The 24,767-nt window shown below is 39.3% G+C and overlaps 1 protein-coding gene across 1 annotated transcript; it reads right to left on the reverse strand.

The window, feature by feature from the left end:
• Window positions 1–6: 6 nt before the first annotated feature.
• SLC27A2 (solute carrier family 27 member 2) lies at window positions 7–15,591 on the reverse strand. The gene is made up of 10 exons (XM_069798326.1): window positions 15,075–15,591; window positions 13,296–13,505; window positions 11,867–12,025; window positions 11,212–11,336; window positions 7,315–7,509; window positions 6,875–6,965; window positions 5,104–5,302; window positions 4,392–4,489; window positions 1,673–1,803; window positions 7–596 (listed from the first exon to the last, which is right to left on the reverse strand). Exons 1-10 carry the CDS (start codon window positions 15,556–15,558, stop codon window positions 420–422), a joined length of 1,869 nt encoding a protein of 622 aa, XP_069654427.1. The 5' UTR covers window positions 15,559–15,591; the 3' UTR covers window positions 7–419.
• Window positions 15,592–24,767: the final 9,176 nt, after the last annotated feature.

Consider the following 24,767-nt stretch of genomic DNA (forward strand, 5'->3'; position numbering starts at 1 on the left):
CAACTGTAAGTTTCATTAATGGTCTTTTTTAATGAGTTTTGTGTTTTGACTTAGGGATGTAATTTTTACTAATGCAGTCGATCATCCTTTAATATGAATATAAATGTATTTGCATAAAGATTTCTTACATTGTGCCTACTTTCACATGCTTAGGTCCACAGTATTAACATTCACAGCATTAACAATACATCCATACACAGCAGGAAGGTAGGTAAGATTCAAAGTATGAAGGAGAGGAGAAGCCAGGCTAAGATAGAAGTAGAGTCAGAGAAGTTGTACTTTATTAAAACAATCTCACATTCACACTTTATTTCAGATATTGATATTTGCTAGTATTAATAGATAGGATTTCCTGGCAATGTTAGAATAATAGATGCTTTAAAAACTGAATATTATAAAACACAGGGTTTTTGACATGCTCACAATTTGAAGTAATGTTTTTTTACTGAGTTATAAATGTCTTGGGTCATTTGTACATACAGGTTTTCTTTGTCATCCAGGAAATACAGGTGATCTTTGATGACTGCTGGATTGAAACCCTCCTCCACTAGTTGTACTTTACGGTACTTAAAAGTTGCTGTAAGTTCAATGGCACTCTACAAAACAAAATTACATCTCTACTTATCAATGTCAGCATATAATTGTGGGAACTAGATTAGAATTCCTAAATTTAAAGGGAATCATGTTTAAAGAAAATCCATACAGCACAGAAATTGAAGCCTTACTAATAGAGGTCTAAACTATCTGCATTCATCAGATAACTGGACTGTGGAATATGTGGGCCAGTAATTACTCCAAATGTAAGAAGTGCTGTGGCCACAGAAACATTACTGAAAGGCTTACCTTACTATTCTATTTAAATGAGGCAGGAAAACACTAGTTTCCAGCTTTTCATCAGAATCAAGGGTTTTACCAAGAAAATTATTTAATAACGTTCCTGGATCAAAAACCAGCAGAATTTTTCTCAGAAAAGAACAGTAAAGAAAAGCAAGACTCGTTGTACTTTACATGGGATGGCAAGACAAACCACTACCTTAACTGTTCAACTCTTTTGTTTGTGTAACCCAAAAGTTTAAAGATTGATTAAATAATTAGGCATGCTAGTATCTCTTCGTTAGTCCTCTTGAATCATCTCAGTGAATACTCAACCTTTCTCAAAGGAGCAATGTTTATTTTAAATAAATAACTTGAGAAGTACAATGAGAGTGACATTCTTGCAACATTTTCCTAATTCAAGTTAAACTTCAGTTTAGAATTTCGCTATTCACTAGTAAAATAAAAATCTAAAGCCCCTCTTGAAAAAGAAAGACAGCTCTCTTGCAAGCTTTTGTTTGTGTGCGGATCTTTATTTTGCACAGAACAGTCTGTAGAGGGAGCTACACTAAACTGAGAACACAGCTGTGTTACTGTGCTGAAGGAATTCAACAGGAAATGTATTTTCCACCAAGAGATCTTCCTGATTTTGTATGTTAAAATGTGTCAGGTACCCTGTAACTGCTCATGCAACTTGGTTTTTTCAGGCTGAACTGAAACATCTGGGCACAGTTCTACTTTCATATTGGTAAACGACAAGAGCAAGTGAGAGACAAAAGTAACTAGGAAGTCCATAGTCCTCATAGAAAAGAGAAAACGCAGACAGACACACAAAAGCTACTTAGGAACACTGGTTTACCTTAATCCTTATAAAACGAGGTCTTGCATAGTTTGGAAGGTGATTGTTAACATGTCTGTAAGTACTTTCTCCATTAAATTCACAGTTTTCCTTTAGTCGAATACATGCCATTCCTGTTCTGCCTTCATAACCTGAAGCAATAATGACAGCAAATAACTGTAGTTCATATACAAATTTGAACTTCAGGCTAACTTTTTTTTTTTTCCCTCCTATAAGTGAACCCTTCCTTCTAAGCCACTTTGGAAAACATACTAACATATTTTCCTTTAAACATCTAAGTGATCAGATTTTCTTAAGGCTTCAGCATGCTAGATGCCAAACTCCTTTGAAAGCCTAGCATCAGAATTATAGATAGCAGACATTTTGAAAATCCTTCTTTCAAAAGTCATTTGAAAGACTTTGGAAAATCAGGTCTCAGTACTCTGAAGCAGAAGTCTGCCTGCAGCAGTGTTTAACTTTGTGGTTTCATTTACTTTACAATAAATCATGGTAAATATGCTTGTGCTTGTTGCACTGACAAGCTCATCCATGCAGGAAGAGGACAGAAAGGAATAAGATTCAGTTTACCATTGCTTATTACCATATGTACAATTAATTAAGCACTGCAAAAATCCAAGTACTTAAGACTTTTTACTTTTTAAACTACATACCAGGAGGGCTTCTTCCCTCCCCTTTTGGTGGCTGAGGGATGGGACACCGTTTAAACACAAACTTTTTGGTGTTCCTTCTGTTTTCTGGGATTACAGGTAATGCAAGAAGAAATAGGTAATTCTTACACAAAGTTTTACGTTAGAACCATATGAATGCTTTCACAGAATTGTGTGCAGAAGGAAGTGAAAACAGAAAGTAGCACCTAGTGCTTAAAAGTAGAGCACAATCATAAACTAATTAAAGATGAACTGTTCAGTTTCTTTTGAGTCTTGTTTCTGTTTGCCTTTAACACCATGTATTGATGACAACTGGCATTCCAATTTGTTTATTTAAAAATCTATAGTGTTGAATTAATGAGTTCTCAGGTGATGCATACTATCACCTCCAGCTACATTACTAAGGTACAAATATTTCTGTCATGTAAAACAGACACCCCCCCTCCAATCCATTCAGTTCTTACACATATGTAAGGTGAGAACAAGTTTGAACAATATTTTTTTTTTCCATAAAGTTGTTCCATAATTAGGTATTAACAACTCTTCAATGTGGTTTTACAAGAGCATTGAGAATAAGAGCATATCTTCCTCATCTAGAGTGTAATCTGAGAAATACATAAATAACTCTAGACCATTGACGTTGTTACCTTTCTTTTGAAATGTCTCCTGGGGCAGCTGTGTGCTTATCCCTACCACAAAGCAGCTGAAAACAAGACTGATTTAAAGAGAGAGGCTTTAATTTTAGATCAATAGGTGTAGCAGACACATACATGATTAATAAAAAGTTTATTTATTTGAATTAAATTCACTATTCTAATAGATCATCTTGGTTTATAAACAGCCTTGTTATCCTAGCCTTAGAAACACTGGGCATTTCTATTCTCATGTCTTCCACTTTTAGTAGAGGAAATAGTGAAGATCATAACATTAACAGAATCTCTCACATGTTGAATAAATGGTGGAAGGAAATGGTGGATGTAGGAGGAGTGGCATCTTTAACACACCTTTGAATTCCAAAATACTAAATTGTCATTGATGTGACCCATGTTATGATATCGCATAGTCTGGAAGCCTTTCTGGAAAAGTGTGATACCTTATTAACTTATTTAATTATAGTATAATATAATTGATTACATTATTAACTTAATATTGTTAATGAATTAATAATTAATCTGTTATACCTGTTAATATCTATTTAGTTAATAGGGGTTCCAAAATTCCTCCTCCTCCTTAGACTACTCTAAGGGCATGCAATGTATTATGCCACCTAGTCCAAACCACTTGCGCAAAGCAACACTCAGGATTTCAATCAAATCTAACCTTGTTTGATTTCAGATCCCTACATTACACTGTAAGAGCGGGTTCCATTTTAACTGTCCATCACAACCCAAATGCAGTTAGGAGCAAGATGGGAGTCCTGCAGATCTTGGGTAAGTGAGAAACATGGACAGGAAGGTACCTCCAAAATACAGGAAACAAGAAAGTAGACTAAAGCTATCTGTTCCCTCTTTTGTCTTCCAGTATTTCTGGGAATCTGCCTGTAGCAGCAGTGCTTCTGAAATTAAAAAAAAAAAAAAAAAAGCAAGAAAAAATCTGCCATAAGCACTTAAAAGAATTTATAAAAGTTCAAAGATTTCACAGAGTTCTGAGGAGTAGAAAAAAGGCAGTAAACATGTCAGAACTTCTTGCATTTCTTCAGATTGTTAGAAAGGTGAAAAAGGGAGGAATCAATTTCTTAAGTGACATTCTAGAAACTCAAGTCTATTTTTGTTTGTCCCACTCTACAGTAATTGCATAGCTATATTCGTGTAAAAGATACAATGTTTATATCCAAGATACTGAATCTCAAATGTTCTTCCTTTCTCCTGTTAGTAGTCTTGTCATACTAGGCTATGATTTTTTAGCTAATTAATATTGCATACATTTAAATGATGGAATGTATCAAATGCAGCTTAGCTTAATTAAAATAAGCTGAAGAATGCCTACCTATACTCTGCAGTTCAGTATATTGGTATTTTGTTAATGTATTAAAAAATTCTTTTGTTGAAATACTTGAAGTATTTCACTCGTACCTGGAACAGATACTCCATATACAATAACTTCTTGAACGCCATCAATCAGTCCTAAAACATCTGCAACTTCCGTTGTAGAAATGTTTTCCCCTTTCCACCTGGAAAATAAGCAATCAATAGTCATGATTTCTATGTCTATTGCGTATAGTGATCTCCAGCGTTTTAATGTCTCACTTTACAATGGGCTGAGCACCGAGCTTGAGATCAGAAAGCACTTTTGCACTAGAACAAGGAGCTTGTTATCAAAAGCAGAGAAAAACATGCCGCAAATTCAGCAACGCATTCCAGATTATTGAGATCTCAGAAGAATTTAACACATTTAGTTTAATCATGCTTAAAATGGCTCTAAACAAACAAAACCCCAAAATATTACTTACCTTAGATCCCATCCTAGGCTCTATTCTTTCTGAGTTTTAGACGTATAGGGAATGTGAAACCACAGTGGTTTTGTTCTATGAATGTGACTGGCTTCTGACTGTTCAAAATAGCATCCATTCATCACCCTAAACTGAACCTGTTGTAGGCTCTGTATGTAACTGTGAACACAATTGATAAAATACAATAGTGGAGGTGACTTGGAGCCCTCTCTTTTTCTGACTGAAGTCAGAGAAATTTCTCTTTGTCAGCCAGTAGGAAATACTGAACATGGATTCAAACCTGAGAATGAGTCAAAATTTTCTCTTGTGACAAGCATTTAAATAAATAAACTAACCGGAACGTGTCTCCTGTTCGATCATGGAAATAAATGAAGTTATCATGGTCAATCACTAAAAGGTCACCGCTATTAAAATATAAATCCCCTTTTTGGAAGACATCTCTTAGTTGCTTCTTCTCTGTTTGCTGTTTTGCTCCTGCATAGCCACTAAATGGTGCATATTGGGTGATTTTGCATATCAGTAGTCCAGGTTTACCTATGAAGAGGAAAAACATTTGTTTAAAAAGCACAGTGTAAATTGCCAAAAAATAACTAATTTTCATTACATCAGTGAAGTTTGCAGATGTTATAGAATTATTTGAGAATTTTGTCATAATCATCATCTTTTAAAATCAGTTGTGGACGTACAGATTGAATTTCACCTTGTCCTCTCAATTCACTAGCCCTCAAAAATGCCAGCAGATAATACAATTTATCACCTGCTTGTATTAATGCAGCAGAAAGGAATCTCTGAGATCTTGTCTGGTAAGTGGAAAATAGTTGCTCAGTTTCTCTAGACAGCTTCATAGACCTCAGTTTAAAACATCTGACTCAATAGGAGTTGTGTCTACAAAGGAAACTTACACATGGCATCAGGCATGTCTCTAGAAGGTGACCATTGGTACGGGCTACTTCCATGTAACTCACTTGGTGTGGGGCAGCCTTACTCCTCAACCAAAAGATTCAGTTGGATTTAGGAACCAAATATTGGGGTTCAGCTTGCTTACTTTGAATGGAAAATAGACCAAAAGACTGCTTAGTATGTTCTTCGGTCTTTCACGTGCTAGAGCTGGAGTAAGTTTTGAAGAGAGCAGGAACACCTGTATGTTTATGTAAATTGAAACTCAACACCATGTTATATAGAGCTTTGCACAGTTGTTACACACTGGAGTGAATTTTATTTCTATACAAAATAAATTACAGTCTGTCCCCATCAAGCCTGGGATTTTACATTTTTTCATGGGTTTCTCTCTTACTTTACAGGTATTTTTCATGTCTCTGCAGATCAGCAACTTAAACATTGGGTGCATTTATATAAATATGGAATATACGCGTGCACATCCCTCCTCATCCCAACTCAAGAGACTGCATAGAGAGAGTTGGCATAGGAGAGTATGCCTATGGGGCAGACACTTGTAACGTAACTAGTATTTTCCTCAGCAATGAGAATTTAACACAGTTGGCAACCTGTCCACCTGTTCCCTTATGCACAGAGGTGAGCATTTCTGGCCTCACAGTAATGACTACATATGTAACAGAACGCAACAAAATCAAAAAGTACCACAAATGTTTAAACACAGGTTTACCTGTGCCAATGTATAAACCCCTCCTATGAAAACTGATATTAAGATATATTATAAAAAAAAAGTATTTTCATGTGTGCTTTCTCTATTGGCAATGGCAAAAAGTTTCAGCCACTGCTAGAAAACAGAACTGCTTTCTATTCTGCAAATGTTTCTTTAGTGGCATGTTAAGTACAAAGTCTGAGAAGAATTAAATAGTTCCTGCTAAAAGTCAAGATCTGTACTCAAAAATGTTAGCGTGTCCATTATTAAAACTAGACAAGTTGTTAAAATCTATGTATACAGATGCTGCATTCCCCACTGTACTTTACCTTTCTGTTAAGCTGTATTATAATAGTATGTGATCTGTTACATATTTTCTAACTTGTATTTAAAAACCTGGCTTACTCAATGGCAGTTCTTAGCATCTTTCCGGATAGAAGTGATGCGGAGATGTAATTTTAAAAAGTAAATATCTTTCTGAAATTTTTTAAAGGAGTTTTTACCTTTGGGAACTCTTATGCAGTATCCATTTTCATCTCGGACTGGTTCATCTTTCTCTACGTCGTATTTAATCAGTTCATAGTGTAAGATTTTCTAGTGAAAATTTGCAAAATGTATACACACATGAATATTCAATCTTTGAAAAATATTTTCAGAATTATACTATATAGTCAGCTTTCATATTTAACAGGAGCCAAATTCATCACACTTCAACTCGATGTGTTGAGTCTAAATGTTCTTTTGCCTGAATTAGTGAGAGATATCTATGATATCTAGCATAGGCAGCTATAAACTGTACTTGGGGAGAATCTTCTCCCTAAACAAATTTATAACTGAGCCTTGGGTTCTTCCCAACTTGTCATACAAGTGGTCTGGTATATGCCCTGGGCAATACACCAAACTTCACCAAGGACAACATGCCAGGTTTTGTTGTTATTCTTACCTTCTGCAGGCAGTTTACTCTTCCCACTGCACCAATTTTTCCAGTGTAATTAACAAAAGAAATGTTTCCTTCAGTTGATGCATAAAACTCCAAAATATTAATATTTCCAAATCTTTGGATAAATTCCCTCCAAACATCAGCCCTTAGTCCATTTCCTATGGCAAGTCTGACTTTGTGATCCTGATCATTGTTTCTCTAGAAACAAGAAACAGTCATGAATTCACATTTCTGCTGAGTGAAAGCAGAATTTCTACTTCTGGAAAACTCTGAAGGAAACTTTAGTCTAAAAGTATTGAGCATATTCTGAAGCAAAATGTGTGCAAACATCATTACAGTTAAGCTCAAGATTTTGATGTGGGAAAGGAAATTACTGGTCAAGTTAAGCTATATATCTAACTGTAGTTAGTAGTTAACTTGATTTGGATGAAGACAGGAATGAATAATTCTATGCAGAAGGTCAGAATGAAACTCAGGCACCATGTTAAACTATTTTATTTATAAGCCTTGTAGTGACTATCTGCAGAAGAGTGTAATTTACTCTGAATTCAGCAAAACGTTTGCAGGATTTCAAATGGTGTTTGGGTGGAAAGGAAATCCCTTTTGCCAGTGTACATGCAAGATTGAGCCTGCTAAAAAAATCTATTACCACACTTCAAATCACTTTTAGGAGTGCTATTAGATCTTTCTGTTTACACAGTAAAGTGATAAATGCATAGTGAGGATGGCAGTCCATTTATGCCTTCTCTTAGATGTTTATATTTATCCTCAACAATAGGAAGTACTGAACTGGGTCAGCCACTTGTAATTCATAAACATATCTAACACGCTAATGAGTAACAATAGCCTGAGAGAATTTTAGCAAAATATGGAAAGGCTCTTTTGTCCCATTTCCTGCCTTTTTCCCCACCTGTTTTTTTTTTATTACATGATTTAATAGTATTTTAAGGCATGAAGAGCCTTTTTAAATATATACTGGCTTCTTAACTTGGAATACTTTGTTGAAAGAATAAGACTGTTCTATCAGCAACAGACTGGATTGTGTATTTGTGCAGAATAAGTGTGTTGGCTCTATGTCTTTCAGGAAATACAGTGCAGAGGGCAATGCAGTAGATAGTAGAAGATGAGCATGGAACACTGGAATTGCAAAATGCTCTTTCAAGGAGCAATTCAAGAGAGAGATCTGGCCATTAAGACAAACATGGATTGGTCCTGCAGTGTCATATTCCCAGAAAAGACAAAAAAATGCCACAATAAAATGGCTACAATATTTAAATATTGTAAAACTTTAATTTTATTTTGGACTTCAGTTGTATCACTTCTGGATTATTATTGCTTTTCTGCAGAATAGTCTAGAAATGGGTGTTTAAATTTAATCTAAAGAAGAAATACATTAATATATAGTCCTCTCTCTGATATTGAGAGATCTGCCATTAACATGTTAGCACAGAACCAAGCTTAAAGTAGAGCAATGAAATCTGCTGAAATTCTGCATAGTGTCTAAATGACTTGCTATTCACTTTTTAAAAAATCTTTGTTTGTTGTAGATGATGCTCTACAACACAACACCGTACACAATACCTTACTCTCTCATGAGGGAGACTCCAGTTGATTGGGCATTTATACATCTGAGCTTAAATATTTTATTTTTAAATTATTCACTGGGGACAGGATGTTGCTAGGATCCACATTGTCCCTCATCTTTTTTTGTTCTTAAGTCTGCATTTTCAATCTTTCTTCCCCATTTGCTTAGTCAGATAAAGAAAATTTGTTATTTAGCAATTAGTCACAGTTAATAAAAGGAGGAAAGAAGGACTTAACAATTCACCCTTAAGGTGATTTCTATAATATTTAGACTGTACATTTGTTCTGAAATGACTACGTAAGTTAGCTGGAAATACAATTAGAAAGAAAACTATGACACATACTGAGTTTTTTTCTTCTGTGGAAACGTAAAGGAAAAAAAGTGATAGCATAGATAAAAATCACTAGCACAATAAGGAAGTTCAACAGTTAAATGGGATTAGTTAGGACAGATGACACCCTACATCAATGTGGATCTTGCTTATACTGTGAGTTTCTCATGGAAAAGACTGTCTCTCTGTTACATCTGCAATAACAGGCCAAGCCCTCTTGGCACTGTGACGGTTTAAGTAGTAATATCCATTCTGTCAAGTTCTTGCATTCTTAAAACGTTAATCCCATCTTTCTGGGAGACTTGTGCACTCAAAGTAGCATGCATGTGATTACACAGGATCAGATATTAAGCTTATAAACCTTGCTTATGTAAAGGCGTTTTCTCCACTGGTATTGAATTCTACATACTGACTAAACAAAAATTGTTATATTAAACAATTGAAGCTAAGCTACCCGTGTCTATCTTAAAATCTGACCTTTGTAGATAAGCAGCCACCAATAATCCGTAAGACAGCCTCAAATACTACTCAACTGTATCATTCCGTGGGCTTCAAGTTCAGCCATTCATGTTCTTTTTGATTAATAGGTTACTTTAATGGTTAAGCTAAATGTCTCTGTGTGGCTAACATTACCAAACTCACCCCATTTGGAAACTGATTTATACTTGCCTGGCAACTGTACACAGCTTTGAGATACTGGTTGAATTTGAGAATTTACAGAGTATGCCCTATGACTGTTACATTTGTGTGCGCATACATACTATCAAGAAACACAACTCTATCAAAAATGAGTATATTAGCTCATTCTTTAAGTTTGTTTTTCTAAAAAACATTCTGTATGAAAGCAGATAATCTAGTTTTTTACTTTTTCCCCTATTTTATTTATACCAGTTGAGTATTGGCTAATTATGAATACTTTGCTAATTGGGATTTTCCACGAACTGCAGGACTGACATAAAACATATAGTTAAGGGTGGTGATAAGTTATAAGTGTCCAGTTTCTTTAACTCAGTTTAAATCTTCTCCAGCCACGCTTTTAGATTAAAACTAGTGGCCCAATCCAGAGGCTAAGTCTTCTGATTATTATAATACTTTATTTTATTAACTGCTTATTTTGGGCTAACAACTCATGAAGAAATAATACAAAGCATAGCAGAATCTTGCTTAGATACCTAATTCCTGAGGAATCCTACTGACTTCCAGTGAAGTTATTTTATATCTCTGTAACTGACATCAGAATGAAACCTCTGTATATTTGATATTTTGTACACATACATAAATTACAAAGAAGCTGTGGACCTGATTCTCTATTCTGGCTTATGATTATCAAATGGTGCTAGGAAGACTGACTGATACCTACCACCTTTGTTCTTACTAAATTCTAACTGCAGTTCACTAGGCCTACCTCTGTGAAAGTTATTTTATGCAAACACATTTTTAAAATTAAGGATTAACTAATATGATTGCAGGGATCTCAGCAGGAAAAGTGCCTATGAATAGGTACCCTGTGAAGACAGTATGTTAAGTACATCTTCAGAGGGGGCACTCTTTAAATAATCATATTAACACTTTCAGCTGGAGATCACCTGACTGTTTTGTGTTAGAACATCTTAGCTACAAAACCCCCAAAACTCACATTGCCCAAAACACAGGTCCACTGGTTCCTAGAGAACTGCTCATTTTTGGTTTGCAGCTGGAGTGCTCATACAAGGTAAGTGTTTACTCTGTCCATTTTAACAGAATGTCAATTAATGGATTGCCATTGTTCCACTATTCAAAAGAATGATTAATTCAAGCCAAAAGCTCCTTTTTTTTTCCCCTTGAAAAAAGTTAACGTTAGCATGCAATGAGATTACAGACCTCATTAGGGAAGGTTTTTGTTGGACTTTTTTTCCCCCTTCCTTCATGGTTAGATTTTTAAGCATAATGTAACAAATATACCCAGTAATTTAATTACCCAAAAAAGGCAGGCAGTTAATGTTACCTGTGGCACACTACATAGATACCGAAGCACTTCCCCAATATACTGTATCACTGTTACGTTATATTGTCTGCAATCATCCCAGAACTGGCTTGCTGAAAATCTGGCACGCAAAACAATAGTTGCACCTGTGTAGAATGAAGTAAAATAAATAAAACAGAAGGAACAATTCTTATTATATCATAAGACCATATAGAATTTCCTAGCACAACACTGTAGAAAACTTGTAGAATTAGGGCTATATAGCTTTTGGAATTACGGTTCCTAAAATGTATTGAAATACAATCCATGCTGAGTAATTGGTTTAACCTCTGTTTCTGTTCGTCAGAAGTTAAAGGCTATTATTGTAGATGAAACTCTGTACTAATTTGCCCTAAAACCGTGCAAAGAGCTGTCATGTAAGATAGGATATACCCTGTTTGTCCAGGTGATAAAATAAAATTTGTACAAGATGAAGATCTGTGCAGGTCATATGAAAACGACAGAGAAATGAGAATGTCTCTTGACTTTTGGAATTTCTGGTAACAGACACATACATAACCAAGTAATTCATCTCAAAGTTTGGTAGCTAGGGAAAGGCTTACTGTATCTGTGATCATATCTGTGCATGAATTCTGCACAGTAACACGTTCATTCATACTACTCAAGTGCATGGTACCTTTCATGATACATCCATGGACTCCAATGAGGAGGGCAGAGCTATGATAGAGTGGTAGAGCAGTATACACAGTATCTTCCGAGGTAACATTGCCAGCATCAAACAAACCACAAGCTAGTATTATGCGTTCATGGTTAATCACTGCAGCTTTGGGAAGACCTGTTTAAAATCAAGCAAAAAGGTGCATAACTTCACTTGAACAATAAACATAGTAAGACTAGTCGGTTTCACAAGGGCTTAAGAAAAGATTTTCTCTCATTCGCTGATGCGAGTGATAGTTCCAGAGTTCAGGGAGGTATGCAGCTCATGTCTATGCAACACATTGGCATTTAGCCTTAGGGAGGATATATCTTCCCACATGTAACTTTTAGGTGATTACCCCCCGTTAAGTGCCAAAATTCCCAATACTATGGTACCTAGGAATAGCAAGTACCTAGAGAATGAGGAATTGGGATTTGGAGAATCTAGCATGCTGATCAAAGGGAATGGAAATGCTAAAACAGAGGTTAATCTCAGATCTTGCATCTCTCCTGGAATTAGGTATCTCCTTGCAGCTCCGAACCATCCTAGATGAAACTGGAATTCATACTACAATATCTCTTCTTGGTTTCCCATCAGATACAGTGGAACTGATTACTTGCTGAAACAGGTGCTAGAAGACAAAACGATGGTAGTGCTTGCCTATTCTGTAAGAACAGAGATGTTAGAGCCCTTAACAAGGATGAAGGACACCCAAGTTATTTGCCTTCTGTAGCCCAAACAGGATTGAAATTTGTACTTGCTTCCTTCCAGGGGAGTTCCTGCCCTAAGAGGCTCAAAAACTGTGCTAGTATGGAGGCATACCCTGCTCTTCCTAATGAAGCTATAGGTTTGAGTGCCTTCAATCATTGTCTTCATCTTCATCCTTGTCACCCAGTTTCTGCTGTGGCTAAGTGCTCTTGAGGCTAGATGCCTTTATGTAGAGCAAGTTGCAGCTCCAATACCAGCTGCAGTTTTGCACAGTGGCCATGACTTACTGTATTTTGTGCTGCCCTCACTATTTTTGGTACTCTGACACCCAAAAACTTAATGGCCAGCATTTAGAGTTCATGATCCAAAGATACTGAGTGTAAGGTAGGTGCCAAGACACATACCTAGGCCAGCAGTGTCTCCAGGGGTAAGAGAGAGCAGATGTCTAGTGACATTACCGGCATAAAACTTGTATGTTTAATTGGCTTTTACTTCAGTCCCTCCCCGCTGATTTAGTGCTTAGAGTCAGCCTATATTCTACATGCTTTTTGGTTTTAGATACAGATATCAAATTTTCAGTTTCCTGAGGGGGAATGTATGAGGGTAGGAATTAATGCAAAATAACAGATTATCTTTCCTTACTAAAATATCACAAACGTTGGGAGGAACATTCACATTCTGTAATGTGAATTTACATTACCTGTAGTACCAGAAGTATAAATGTACATGGCAGGAGTTTTAAAGGTGATATCTGATCTCCAAGACAATGGAGTAGGCTCATCAGAAGCAGCATCTACTTTATCAAGAAAGCTCTCAACTCCTTCTGTAGCAGATGTCTTGCTTAAATAATAAACTTTAACATTTTCTTTCTTCAAGAATGGCAGTATTTCTTCAACAGATTGCTTCAGTTCTTAAAGAGGAGAGAAAAAAGTATTATAAGAAAATTCTGTATTACTCTGTGAACTATACTATCGGTGTATGAACTTTGGCTCAGCAGCTTTCACGTTTAGCTGCTGTCAGAGAAATTCATGTTCAAGTCACTTCAGGATCCAGCAGAAAGGACTGAAGAGGAACAGTGTCTCCCCACAAAACTGGGAGTGATTTGATTTGATCCGATTTTCTGCAGCAGGAACAGAATTGCAGAAGAGCAATCCAAGCACATTTCCCCTTGCCTGCAGACCCTGCGGGACTCTGAGAGAGCGTACATGTGGCATCACCAGCTCCACATTGCCACCTTCCCTCTCCACCGTGGGGAAATGCTTCACCTGGCAAGTGCCCACACAAAGTTAGGTGCTGCTTACATCACCACCATGTTTTATGCATAAACGTGAACCTTATCTTTCTCAAGTCCCAACACAAATGGAAGAAACACTGAAAAGCAGAATGAAGTGTGACTTACTGAGCAAGTAGTGGTACTACTGAAGCCTGGACTCCTAGATAGCTGTGTTCTGTCTCTCCCTATGCACATCTCCTACATGTGTCTTGATTAATCCCCTTTCTCCTCATATTCCCTCTGGTGTCTCCAACCAACAAGAGTGCATGATTTCATTTATGTGCAATGCATAGGCTAACTCCCTGCATGATCAAGTCCTGTCTGCCTTTCTCTTATTGAAGTAGTTATGCAGGTCTCTCTCCTCTACCCACTGTCAGTTTCAACCAAGTTGGAAAGAATGTAGTCGTCCCTGTGGCTTTTATTCCCTTAAGGAGCTGGACAATGGGATGAAATGAAGGTGACCAGACGGCTGGTGCAATTGTATATATGTGTGTCTTTAGGGATCCAGACTAAAAGCCTTCCAACTCACAGGCACTTTTACTTGAATAGGTAGTCCACAAGGTTTAAAACAAATCCTCAACACTGAAACATCATAATATAAAACTTTCCATAACATGTAATTTATTTTTTACCACTTCTACTTTATTTCAAAGCAAAGAATAAATTAAATATTATTCAATAGATAAATCTCTGAGGCAATTTGATACTGAAACCTAAATCTGTTATTGGAAGTTATATCTCCACACTAATCGACTAGATAAAGCTAAGATCCACATCAAAAGTTTGTCTCAATTGCACAAAAGCAATAACTTTAATAAAAGCGTTACCTTTTCAAGTCTGGCAGACTCTGCTATTTCCCATCAAACAGTTCTGTGCTTCTGCTGCAACTGTGGTCCAAAAAGCATCCTGGGATTACCGCAGGTGCCCTTTAACCACCAAGCTACTCATGAAAATCTAATGAAGGCTTCTTTTAGTGAACAGGTAAGGAAGCCTCAAAATACTAGCACAGCCTAGTCTGTCTTCCTCCATTCCACCTATGCTCTCCGGCACTGCACAGGTGCTGGACGGTGCAAAGAGTAAAAGCTGGCTGGGAGGAGAGTTCCGCTCTCTCTGCCCGCCACCTGCCACCTCGGCGGGCAACCGACAAGCCCCCCGCGGCTCGGCTCGGCTCGGCTCCCCCCCGGCCGGGGCCGCGGCATTCCTCACCTGGGGCCGCCAGCAGCACGCTGGCCGCGCTGCTCTGGAAGCAGCGCAGCAAGGACGCGGCCCTGATGCCGGAGTTGAGGCACGCCACGGCGCAGCCCAGCTTGGCGCAGCCCAGCCAGAGCCAGACGTAGGCGGGCCGGTTGCCCATGAAGAGGGCCAGGCAGCCGCCCGCCCGCAGCCCCGCGGCGTCGCGCAGCGCCCGCGCCGCCTGGCTGCTCCGCCGGTCCACCTGCTCGTAGGTGGAGACCTCGTCGCCGAAGAGCAGCAGCGGCTTGTGCGGCGTCCGCCGCGCCCGCCGGGCGAAGACGTCCAGGAGCGTGCTGGCGGGCCGGCGGGCACCGGCTCTCCGCGCCCGCCTCGCTACCCGCGCCATCGTGAGAGCGAAGCGTAGGTCCTGGAAGAAGTAGGGCCAGGCGCGGCGCAGCAGCAGCAGCAGCGGCAGGAGCAGCAGCCCCGCCAGCGCCGTGCACAGGGCGGGCAGCATGCCGCCGCCGCCGCCGCCGGCGCCCCTTCCCGCCGCAACCGCGGCGCCTCGAGCTGAGGGGGGGGGGAAGGCGGAACGACCGACGGCCGCGCCTCGCGCCCAGGGCGGGGCGGGGAGGACCAACGGCCGCGCCCAGGGCGGGGCGGGGAGGACAGGACCAACGGCCGCGGCCGCGCCCGTCTCCTCACAGCCCCAGGGCGGCGCGGCCGCGTCAGGTGCTGCCGACCCCCGCAGTCGATCCTTCCTCCCAGGCTTCAGCGCCCCCAGAAGAGCTGGGGTCTAACTGGATGGCAGTCCCTCCCCGCCGTAATTAGAGGGCCTGCGTGATGACCGCTGCAGGGCATCGAAGCGCAGGAGGTGGTGCGCGCCGAGGTGGAGTCGCAGCCTCACGGGCGCTTGCGGGCTCCCTGCATGCACGCCGTGTCAGCAGCTGGGCCCAGCGGCGCAGCTGAAGAGCCGCGCAGATTCAGGGTGGAAGGCTGACATCTTTCGTTGCAAAAAGGACCCGTGCCTCTCGTGGAGGCTGAATGCTTTCCACGTGGGATACGGGCCATCTGCACGTCCCCTTTTGAAGCTGCAGACACCAGCGGCAAAGGCAGCCAAGCCTAGTCAAAGCTCACACAGGGAGAAATTTAGGATGAGGCTTCTTGGCAGATTAAGTGGTGAGCCTCCCTGGGGAACGTGTTCCTACCCTCCTCTTGTACAAGCCCTGGTGCTGTTCCTCACTAGGTGGTAAACAGTCTAATAGGTAAATAGTAGCTGAGCCAACTGAGAATTTGGGGTGTGACTTAATTTTTTTTTAATTAAAAAACCCCACGTTTATTAGTATTCTAGATGCACAAAAGGAATTCACAGTCTCAGTCTCTCTGTCTTGCTCTTGTCCAAGGCTGAGACACATTAGTTTCTTGGACAACCTTGAAGCAAACTCCCGGAATTTCACCCTTCTAACTGGACCCAGTGACCAGAACTCAGTGCTTTTCTTGGTGAAGTTTAAGCAGCAATTACTCTGAATAAAGACTGCTTTTTTTTTTTTTTTTGTAATTATTTTTAATTTTATCTTTTGCTAAGTACCACCAAGGGGACAATTTCCTGCCCTCTTGTTCACAGTTTTCTGCTCCCCTTTTATGTCAAATCTGATACTTCTCACCACAAGGTGAGTTGATTGAGGTCATTGATCTGCGAGGAAACTTTTTCTTCACCACAGGCTTTGTTTCCCCAGCCAGATAAATTCACTTTGCTGCTAGGTGAGCTGCAGCTAGCTCTGATGAAACCCAAGTGCTGGATGTTCAAGCAGGGTGGGAGGGAGCAGAGCCATCCAGTTAGTTTAGCTGTGGTCAGACCTCCCAGGCAGCTTCTGCAGTTGAAACTGGACCCAGTGGATTGCAAGTGACCTACAGCCAGTGTTGCCTTTTCTGCTCACATACTCCTCCCTATGAGCCTGCGTTAGAATGCATGGGACTGAGTGAGGAGCTGGTCCAGGGGCATAGTGCAGGTGAAAATTAACTCGTTTATACCCAGGGTAAATTTTGACAATCATTAGGCTTTAGCATTTGGATAAATTAGAGGGGTTTTACAGTTCTTCTCTAACAGCTGTTTCAAACTGGTGCCTCAGGTATTTTTTTTAAGAGTTGCTTCACAGCTTAAAAGCTACAAAATATTTTTGAAAGCTTCTTTATCTGATAGTAACTGCCTGGGAGGAGTATGAGAAATTAGTACACCCTGTTGGCTATGTTCACAGCCAGTCTTTCCAAAGCATTGCTGAACTACCATAACTAATTCCAGCCTCTTGCTCAGAAGAGTGTGTAGCAATATTGTGCTGTGGTCCTGCAATGGGCTTTCTGAAGAAGAGTTTTCCTATATAACATTTTCTTCTTCAGTTACATCTCTGACTTTCTTCCATGGGCAGTAGCATTAGTGCTGTAACTTTAGTAGGGAATCATAATGAGCAGCCTGGAGAGCTAGAAGCCTCAGGTTAATTGATCATGAATGTGTCCCAGTGATATTTTGAAGGACCTTTGGCTGCCTTATTATTCAGGGCTAATTTTTTTAAAAACTTGTAAATTTTCACACAACAAAACCTTGGTTTGCTGGCAAGCTTTTTCACAATACATTGTTCTTCTAAGCTATTCCTTGAGATAACCCTTTTCCACTGACCTCCAATTACAGGATCCTTGTAAAGGTTTTCAGCTCTACAAAGATTTCAGTCATGAGCTAGCTAGCTTGCTGAGACAGTTAAATTTCAGAGGCAATATTTACTGATGCTTAACCTAGCAATGGCAACTAGAATTCAACAGTTTAAACAGTAATTATGTCAGCATTACTAGGCATTTGGATAGCCTCCAAATCTGAAACAAACTACACTTCTTTGGTTCCTGTTATTTTCTCTAATGTTTACCAAGCCCTAGCTACCTATGTCTGTAGTGTTCCTTTTGATACTTTTCATTTAGCACCAAGTTTTGTTTTGTTCTCTAACACCATACAAAGCTAAGCCCTCTTAGGAATTAAGTCTGTGCTGCACACTGGGACAGTCTGTTTTTCTTCAGTAATTCCAAGCGGTGAAGGTGTGTTAGTCCACTGCTAGATATAGTTTTGTTTGCTCAAGTATTTCTCATTACTATAGCAGTTTTAATATGTAATTAACTGCTAATTCATATGTTGTTTGAGATTAGTATATCATGAAATGTGTCACATGGTGTGACTTTGAAGTGGTTGGAGCTTTTCTGGGTTTTTAAGTTATTTTTGTGAGGGAATTATTAATCTAGGCAGTTTTTTTTGTGCTTGACTAATGTTATGGACTGCCATAATGTATGTCGATATTTTTGTTCAAACAGCTATCACTGCTATAAATTGCAGTATGTAAGCTTCAGTACTTTTGCTGAACCAAATATCAATCTAAATATTGTTAGTCTAGGGATAAGGAGTGTTTTTTTATTGACTTAGTTGTTTGCTAAGTTTTATAGTTCAGTAAACCCTATTTAATACCTTATCTTCCTTTTTTTTTTTTTTTTCTCCAGTTAGCTACTTTTTTTGGAGAGAGCTAATGGAGCTTTCTATGACAAGTTGACACTTGTTTGTTGTTACAAAGAGGCGTGCATGCTTGAGCCTGTGCTGAAAACTGCCAAGGGCTTGCCCGATCGTGGGCAGTCAGCAGTGCTGTCCTGCGCTGGATGTTGTCCATGGGACCTGGCTCTGCAGAAGACCTCTTGCCAATGTTTGGCACTGCCCAAGCACCCCTTCAGAGTCTTCACAGTCATAGGCTGTGTGGTGAAAAGATGCTGCTCGCAGCTGTTCACCATGGTTTCAGTGGGTGCTCATTTAATGAGTTTATAACTTCCCATCTATGCTCCATTTCTGCAGTCTCCTCATTTCCAGCTTTCAGTCTCCTAATGCTTTGTGAAAGCACTTGAACAACAGATACCATTCTACTATAGCTTGATGATAGATGACATTCATGTAACACTTTCTTTTCTCTGCATCAATATCCTCCATGTGGGATGGATTGAATTTCAAGGTGCCTGCAAAGGTCACAAGGGACTTTATTTCTTGTTATGTAGAAGTGATTTTTTCCTACATTATGAGGCTACAATTTAAACTTATGTAATTAACTTATATCATAAACTTATATAAATTTAACTTATATAATGAATGCCTAAGTATTTTGAAATGGGGGCTCCAAAATTAACCATCCAAAATCAATCAATTTTTAGCAAAGTATTACTAACTTTTCCATTTCTTACTGTCACAACTTGAATCTGAGCTGAGTTTTTAGTTCCAGCTCCTGTGAGTGATGCACAGGCATACTGGGAGGGTTAATTGGTTAATATTTACAGGCTACAGTGAGCTGTGATTATGAGGTGCTGATTATTTCCTTATTCCTGCCACTGTGGCAAACAATGAATAGGTTCCCCTTGACTTCAGCTATGAAATCCTAATTACTCAACACTTGCTTATACTCAGCTTTAGACAGTAGAATCTGTTTTATTAATAGAAAATATACTTCATTAAATTTGTTCACTACTCTCCTCTTTTCTCAGTTTCTGTGCCTCACTCTCTCATATGCTTTTCTCCTGCTTACGTCTATTTTCAGTTCTTTGTAGGGTGCTTGTTGCTACAGTGCTCATTTGCACTATCCACAGAACAAGAAAGGAAGGAAAAAAAAAAAGCTAAACCTTGTTGGATGCTATAGAGCTCCTTTGGCTTCAGAAAGAGACTCCTACTCAGCAGGTTCAGACACTGGAGGCTTTGCAGGGTTTGCCAGCCAACAAGGATATCTTGCTTTGACCCACGAGATGTCACCAGACCATAACAAGCAACTGGAAGTTTGTATTAAATTGGGATTCAATTCTCACTGTACTGTTAGTTAAGGGGAAGGTACATGGACAGGGAGCATGGTAAAGCCCAGCAATCCTTAGGCTGGCTAACCATAGGATGCTCCAGGCTGCAGCATCTTCTGTGCAGACAGCCTCTTCTCTTTTCTCTTCCATTTTTTATGGTTTGATGGGAGATATCACTGTAATGCTACAAGGCAGCATGCTCCATTCTGGCTAGCTCAAGTGACAATAATCATACCACAAAACAACACTTACCTAATTACTCATGAATGGTAGAGATGGGATTCAGAGTGGATGACCTGTGGTTTCCATGAACCTGTGTAATAGGTCAGCTGGGTTTTTTCTTTTCTTATGTGTTTCACCTGACCCTTCCCACTGAAAGCCCCAATTAGGTATTTTTCAGGATAGCTAAACTGAAGTCTTCAATCTTCAATTTCCAGTTTCAAATGCCTTTCTGTCCTGTTTTCAAACTCACAACTACTACAGTTGCTACTAAAGGTTCATTTGCAGTATTACCATGGTGTTTCTGTAAGGTTGCAATCAGATGAGACAAGCTGACCTGATCTAATTCATTGGTGCTTCCAATTCTGTTTCCCTCTCCTCCTTATGTGGCCTCCTAGCTCCACTGCCTCCCTTGCTCCAGCTCTGATGCTCTTCTGACACTTCAGTGATGAATTTAGCTCACTAAGCCAGCAGAAAACTGTATTTTTCTGGGTGAGTTCTCTGCTGACTCACTGAGTAGAACTGGCTCATCAGGGAGTCATATTAGTACCAGCATTAGGACTAATGCAAAGGAAGGAATGAGGAGATAGTGAGCAACAGCTTGATCTCCATTCCCTACATGCTACACCTCAAATTCTCCTTCTGTTCCCTTCCCACTTGCCAAGGGGTGCAAGTTGTCTATTAGCCAGGCAAAATAATCTTTGTAAATGTAAGAACCAAGTCCATAGTTTATGGAGATATAAATCACTGAACCTACTCATGGCAGAGTTCAGGCCATTCCATTTTTGTCCTCCCTGTCTGACAGTGGTTCAGGAGATGAAGGTCAGTGAAACACATGCTCTGGTACCACTTAAACTGTGCTAACATCAGCAATTTATTGGTATTTTTTGAGATCTTTCCTAACTTCTGAGGGATGATGCTTACAATATTGTAATGCATCAGGATTTCTAGTTGGTCAGCTAGGTGAGCTGACTTGCTGTCCAGTCTGCAGCTGATTTGACACCTCTCTTCACTGAAATACTTTGCAATCACCAACCTCCAAAAAAGTGTCCTTCAAAGTGAGTGAACTGCTCCTGTGACCCTGGAATTTCCAAGAAAGTTTTGTCTAACGGATTACCCAGGTCCCTCCAAAAAGCAAGAACTAGATGTTCCAGGGTGCCTTTACTTTGCTGCACTGTCACAAGCTCTTTTATGTTCCTTTATGTTAATGACATTGCTTTTAAAAGGTGAAAAGGGCGCAACCTGGCTATGAATAAACATGCCATGACTTGTTAGACAAAACCATATAGATAGTCCAGATTTGTATGCCGCACATATAGATATCTAATAGTGTAGACATACAGGAGATCTGCTACACTCCACAGAAGATGACAGGTGTGTTATTAGGGTAGCATGGAATGACAATACTATGTATGCAATTAATAACTATGGATCTTAGCTACTCCATCCTGCATATCGTGACTTAGTAGTTTAGCCCACTGGTTAGAAGCATATATGGTATCTTGAGAGGGGACCTGGTCTTCAAAAGCATCTTGTAGCTCTAGTTGGAGATCTAACCATTTTGCTGCAAAGCCAGAAGTTTTGTAGCGTACATGTAGCACTCACAGCAGACTGTGAGTGTCTGTCTTCCCAGCAGAAATGGAAAACTGGAGCAGAAAGTGGAAGAAGGAAAGGGAACCTTTCCTCTGTTCTGCCTAAATTTATTTGGTCTAAAACCTCTTAATGAAACCTTTCAATTTCAAGACACTGGCATTTTGCAACCAAGAACTTGTTTTGCTAGAAAATTGCCCACCAAATCTCCTTACAATTCTGTGGTTGTTTCTAGGCTATTGAAAAAAATCTTAAACTACTTTGTATTGAGTAGTGAGCTTAGGCTTAGCTCTCTGCTCATTTATGACTGGCTAAAGAAACTCTGGGTGAAGCTGTTAGAATCATAGTGAGACTTATCTTTCTCAGAGGTTGCAGAGGTGTTAAAAGCAACAGGTATGAAAATTCTAGGAACAAAATTGTAATATTCTACAGCAACATGTGAGAGATTCCTGGTGTTGGATGGTAACTAGATTTTTGGCACTGACCCCATCCTCATCTTCCTTGGATGACATGGATGGGATTCATCAGAACAGATGTGTTCTTCAAGATCAGGGAAGGGAGCTGTCAAAGCTCAGGAGAGACCTCACCTGCTAACACAGAAACTCCAAAGGGAGCCTTGCTCAATTCTCTTTCATGGAGTTGAGAAAATGTTACCATCCCATAAATAAATTTTGAATTCTGTTAGTTCATTACAGATATACAGCCAAACTCATTCCAAAGCTATCCCAGCAGAAGTTCATTCAGAGTTCAGATAGTTAGGTTAGTACAGGTATCCCAGTCATTGCAAGCAAGCTGCTTGCTCTCTCCTCTCTGCTGAGGGCTTGTTATCTGTCAAGAACTGAAGTGGCCAAGACAATATGAAAGGGTAAGGATTAAGCAGAAAGCTTAACTGAGCCTTGACCTCAGAGAATTTAAAATTACTACTTTCCACCAAATTTTGACTTTACCATATTTTTTTCACTTGTGATGAAAGAGTAAATGACATCCATGTGTCCAAATCCAGTGTTGTTTTTTAACCACTAATGTTAGGCTTGAATCAGATTCAGCATAAAACTGGCAATGAATTTATGAAATCCTCTGAAGGAGACACTCAAATCAAACCCTAATTGTATAATTTATTACTATCCTACCATCAAGGCAAGCTTATGCTCAGCAGACTTTTCAGAGGCATTACAGTGTGAGCAACATTCATAGATGCTGCCAACAAGAGCATCAAGTGTTGGAATGTGCTTGTCAAAGAAAGAACTGTGTTTTCTTAGAAAAAGGGAGGGGGAAAAAGAGGCTTTATTCTTACAGCCTTATTTACTGAGCAGTAGCAAACTGACCAGACAACATCTGCCATCTAGTTTAGTCTAAGGGTACTCCAACCTCTTTCACACGAATAAACTGCATGCATATGCTAGAAAATAGTAACTGAGTAATTGCTTGTCTGTCAAACAGAATATTCAAAAGCTCAAGAAACTGCACAGAGTGACTGAGGTTCTGTGGCTTATTCTTCTTGTCAGGGAGTCTCTTCAAGGCATTCTGTGGTTCAGTGTAGAAAGCAGAAGCAGAGGAAAGCTGTTTTTTGTAGCATTCTCTAAAGTAAAGAGAGATCTAATAACTTTGGTGCATTGGGCTGGAAGCTTGGGATGGATTAAGAGGTTATTGGAGAGCCAAGGCTTCCTGTCTCTTCCAAGAAAGAAAACAAGTGGAATAAATGCTAAGTATTGCCACAAAAATCATGCAAACCCCCTTCACATTAGGAGGCCAGTAGCTTACTTGCAGTTTCTACTCACACAGTGGTTAAAGGAACAAGAATTTTTGAAACTGTTGTTCAGATGTATAATGTGATATGGCTGCAATTTTGACTCCAGTGAGAGTGCGAGGAAAACTGGATACAGTTATTATTTCAGGGGCACAGCAAAGTTATATTAATAATTTCTATAAATATTCTTCAGGAAAGATGTGAAGCAGTTTTCAAATTTTAAGTGCTAATGTACAACAGACTATGTTGCAGGACCATATATTGGAGGTTCAAGAGATTTCAAATGTCCTAGAGCCATGAAGTTCACTTGGCAGCCCTGAGCGAAAGTATCGTCACAGTACTGACCCTAGAAAATGTTGGCAGATCATGTTACTCTATACATGGAAATACTGGTCTGAATGAAAACTATCCCACCAAGTGATGTGCCTTTTGCTGCATGAATCTCCTGCATTTTTCAGTAGTCAGCACTGCACTGCCTCTGGAAATGACAGAGTATAAAATGTCTTGGATTATGATCACCAAATCCTTTGCCTTCATAGAACTTTATTCAGCTCTGTCACCTTTCTATAATAGAAACGTGACATCTAAAATTAAAACAGATATTTATATGTATATTGGTATTCATGTTTATGTGCACATACAGTGTAGCTAGTCAGAATGTGGATTTCTGCAAGCTCTTTTAGGAAAAGAAATTATTACATCAGTCATTTCTATGATGTAACATACTTTGTGAGTAGCCAGAAGGACAGTGGAAAGTCCAATCTTCCTGAGATCAGGTGGATTTAGTCATCAATTTTATTTGTTCAAAGTTCCAAATTTTTTTTTTTTGGACTACTTTTAAGCCAGAAGTTTTTTCTAACAATTATCTCACCAGAGCTCTATCATTGTGTTTGCTATTTCAATTGCAACTTCTATAGCCTCCCTGGCCAGTGTCCTGCCCTTCACATATATATATATGCACCTCTACTACATGTACTGTTTCCTTTGCTCAGTTACTGAGCCTTGTTTTGGGTGGGGATACGTAACTGTTTCTCTACCTCCTTCCAGCATTCCAGCTACCTGGTTCCCAAAAAAGGAGTTAAATTATTTCCTGAATTATCAGACATGCTTGAAATTCGGTGTAATACATATTAATATTGATATGTTCTTTTGAGTTACATCTGTTGAAATGCATTTTGGTTGTATGCGTGATTTGATTGCATTTTGCAATGAATTTTTAATGATATTTTAAAAGAAAGATATGAAGAGCAATGTTTGCATAAATAAAATAATACACTAAGAATTTAATCATACCAGTATGCTAACAATAGTACAAAATT

Source organism: Haliaeetus albicilla, chromosome 12 (assembly GCF_947461875.1).
Source record: "Haliaeetus albicilla chromosome 12, bHalAlb1.1, whole genome shotgun sequence".
NCBI classification, from domain to species: Eukaryota; Metazoa; Chordata; class Aves; order Accipitriformes; family Accipitridae; genus Haliaeetus; species Haliaeetus albicilla.

Excerpts from the sequence above, each read along its gene's own strand:
- SLC27A2 (XM_069798326.1), bottom strand. The coding sequence starts at position 15,558 with ATGCTGCCCGCCCTGTGCACGGCGCTGGCGGGGCTGCTGCTCCTGCCG. Across the intron at positions 13,506-15,074 it reads CGTGCTGCTGGCGGCCCCAG|AACTGAAGCAATCTGTTGAA; the intron begins GTGAGGAATGCC and ends CTCCTCTTTAAG. Across the intron at positions 6,966-7,314 it reads GAGTAAACTGCCTGCAGAAG|AAAATCTTACACTATGAACT; the intron begins GTAAGAATAACA and ends AATTTTCACTAG.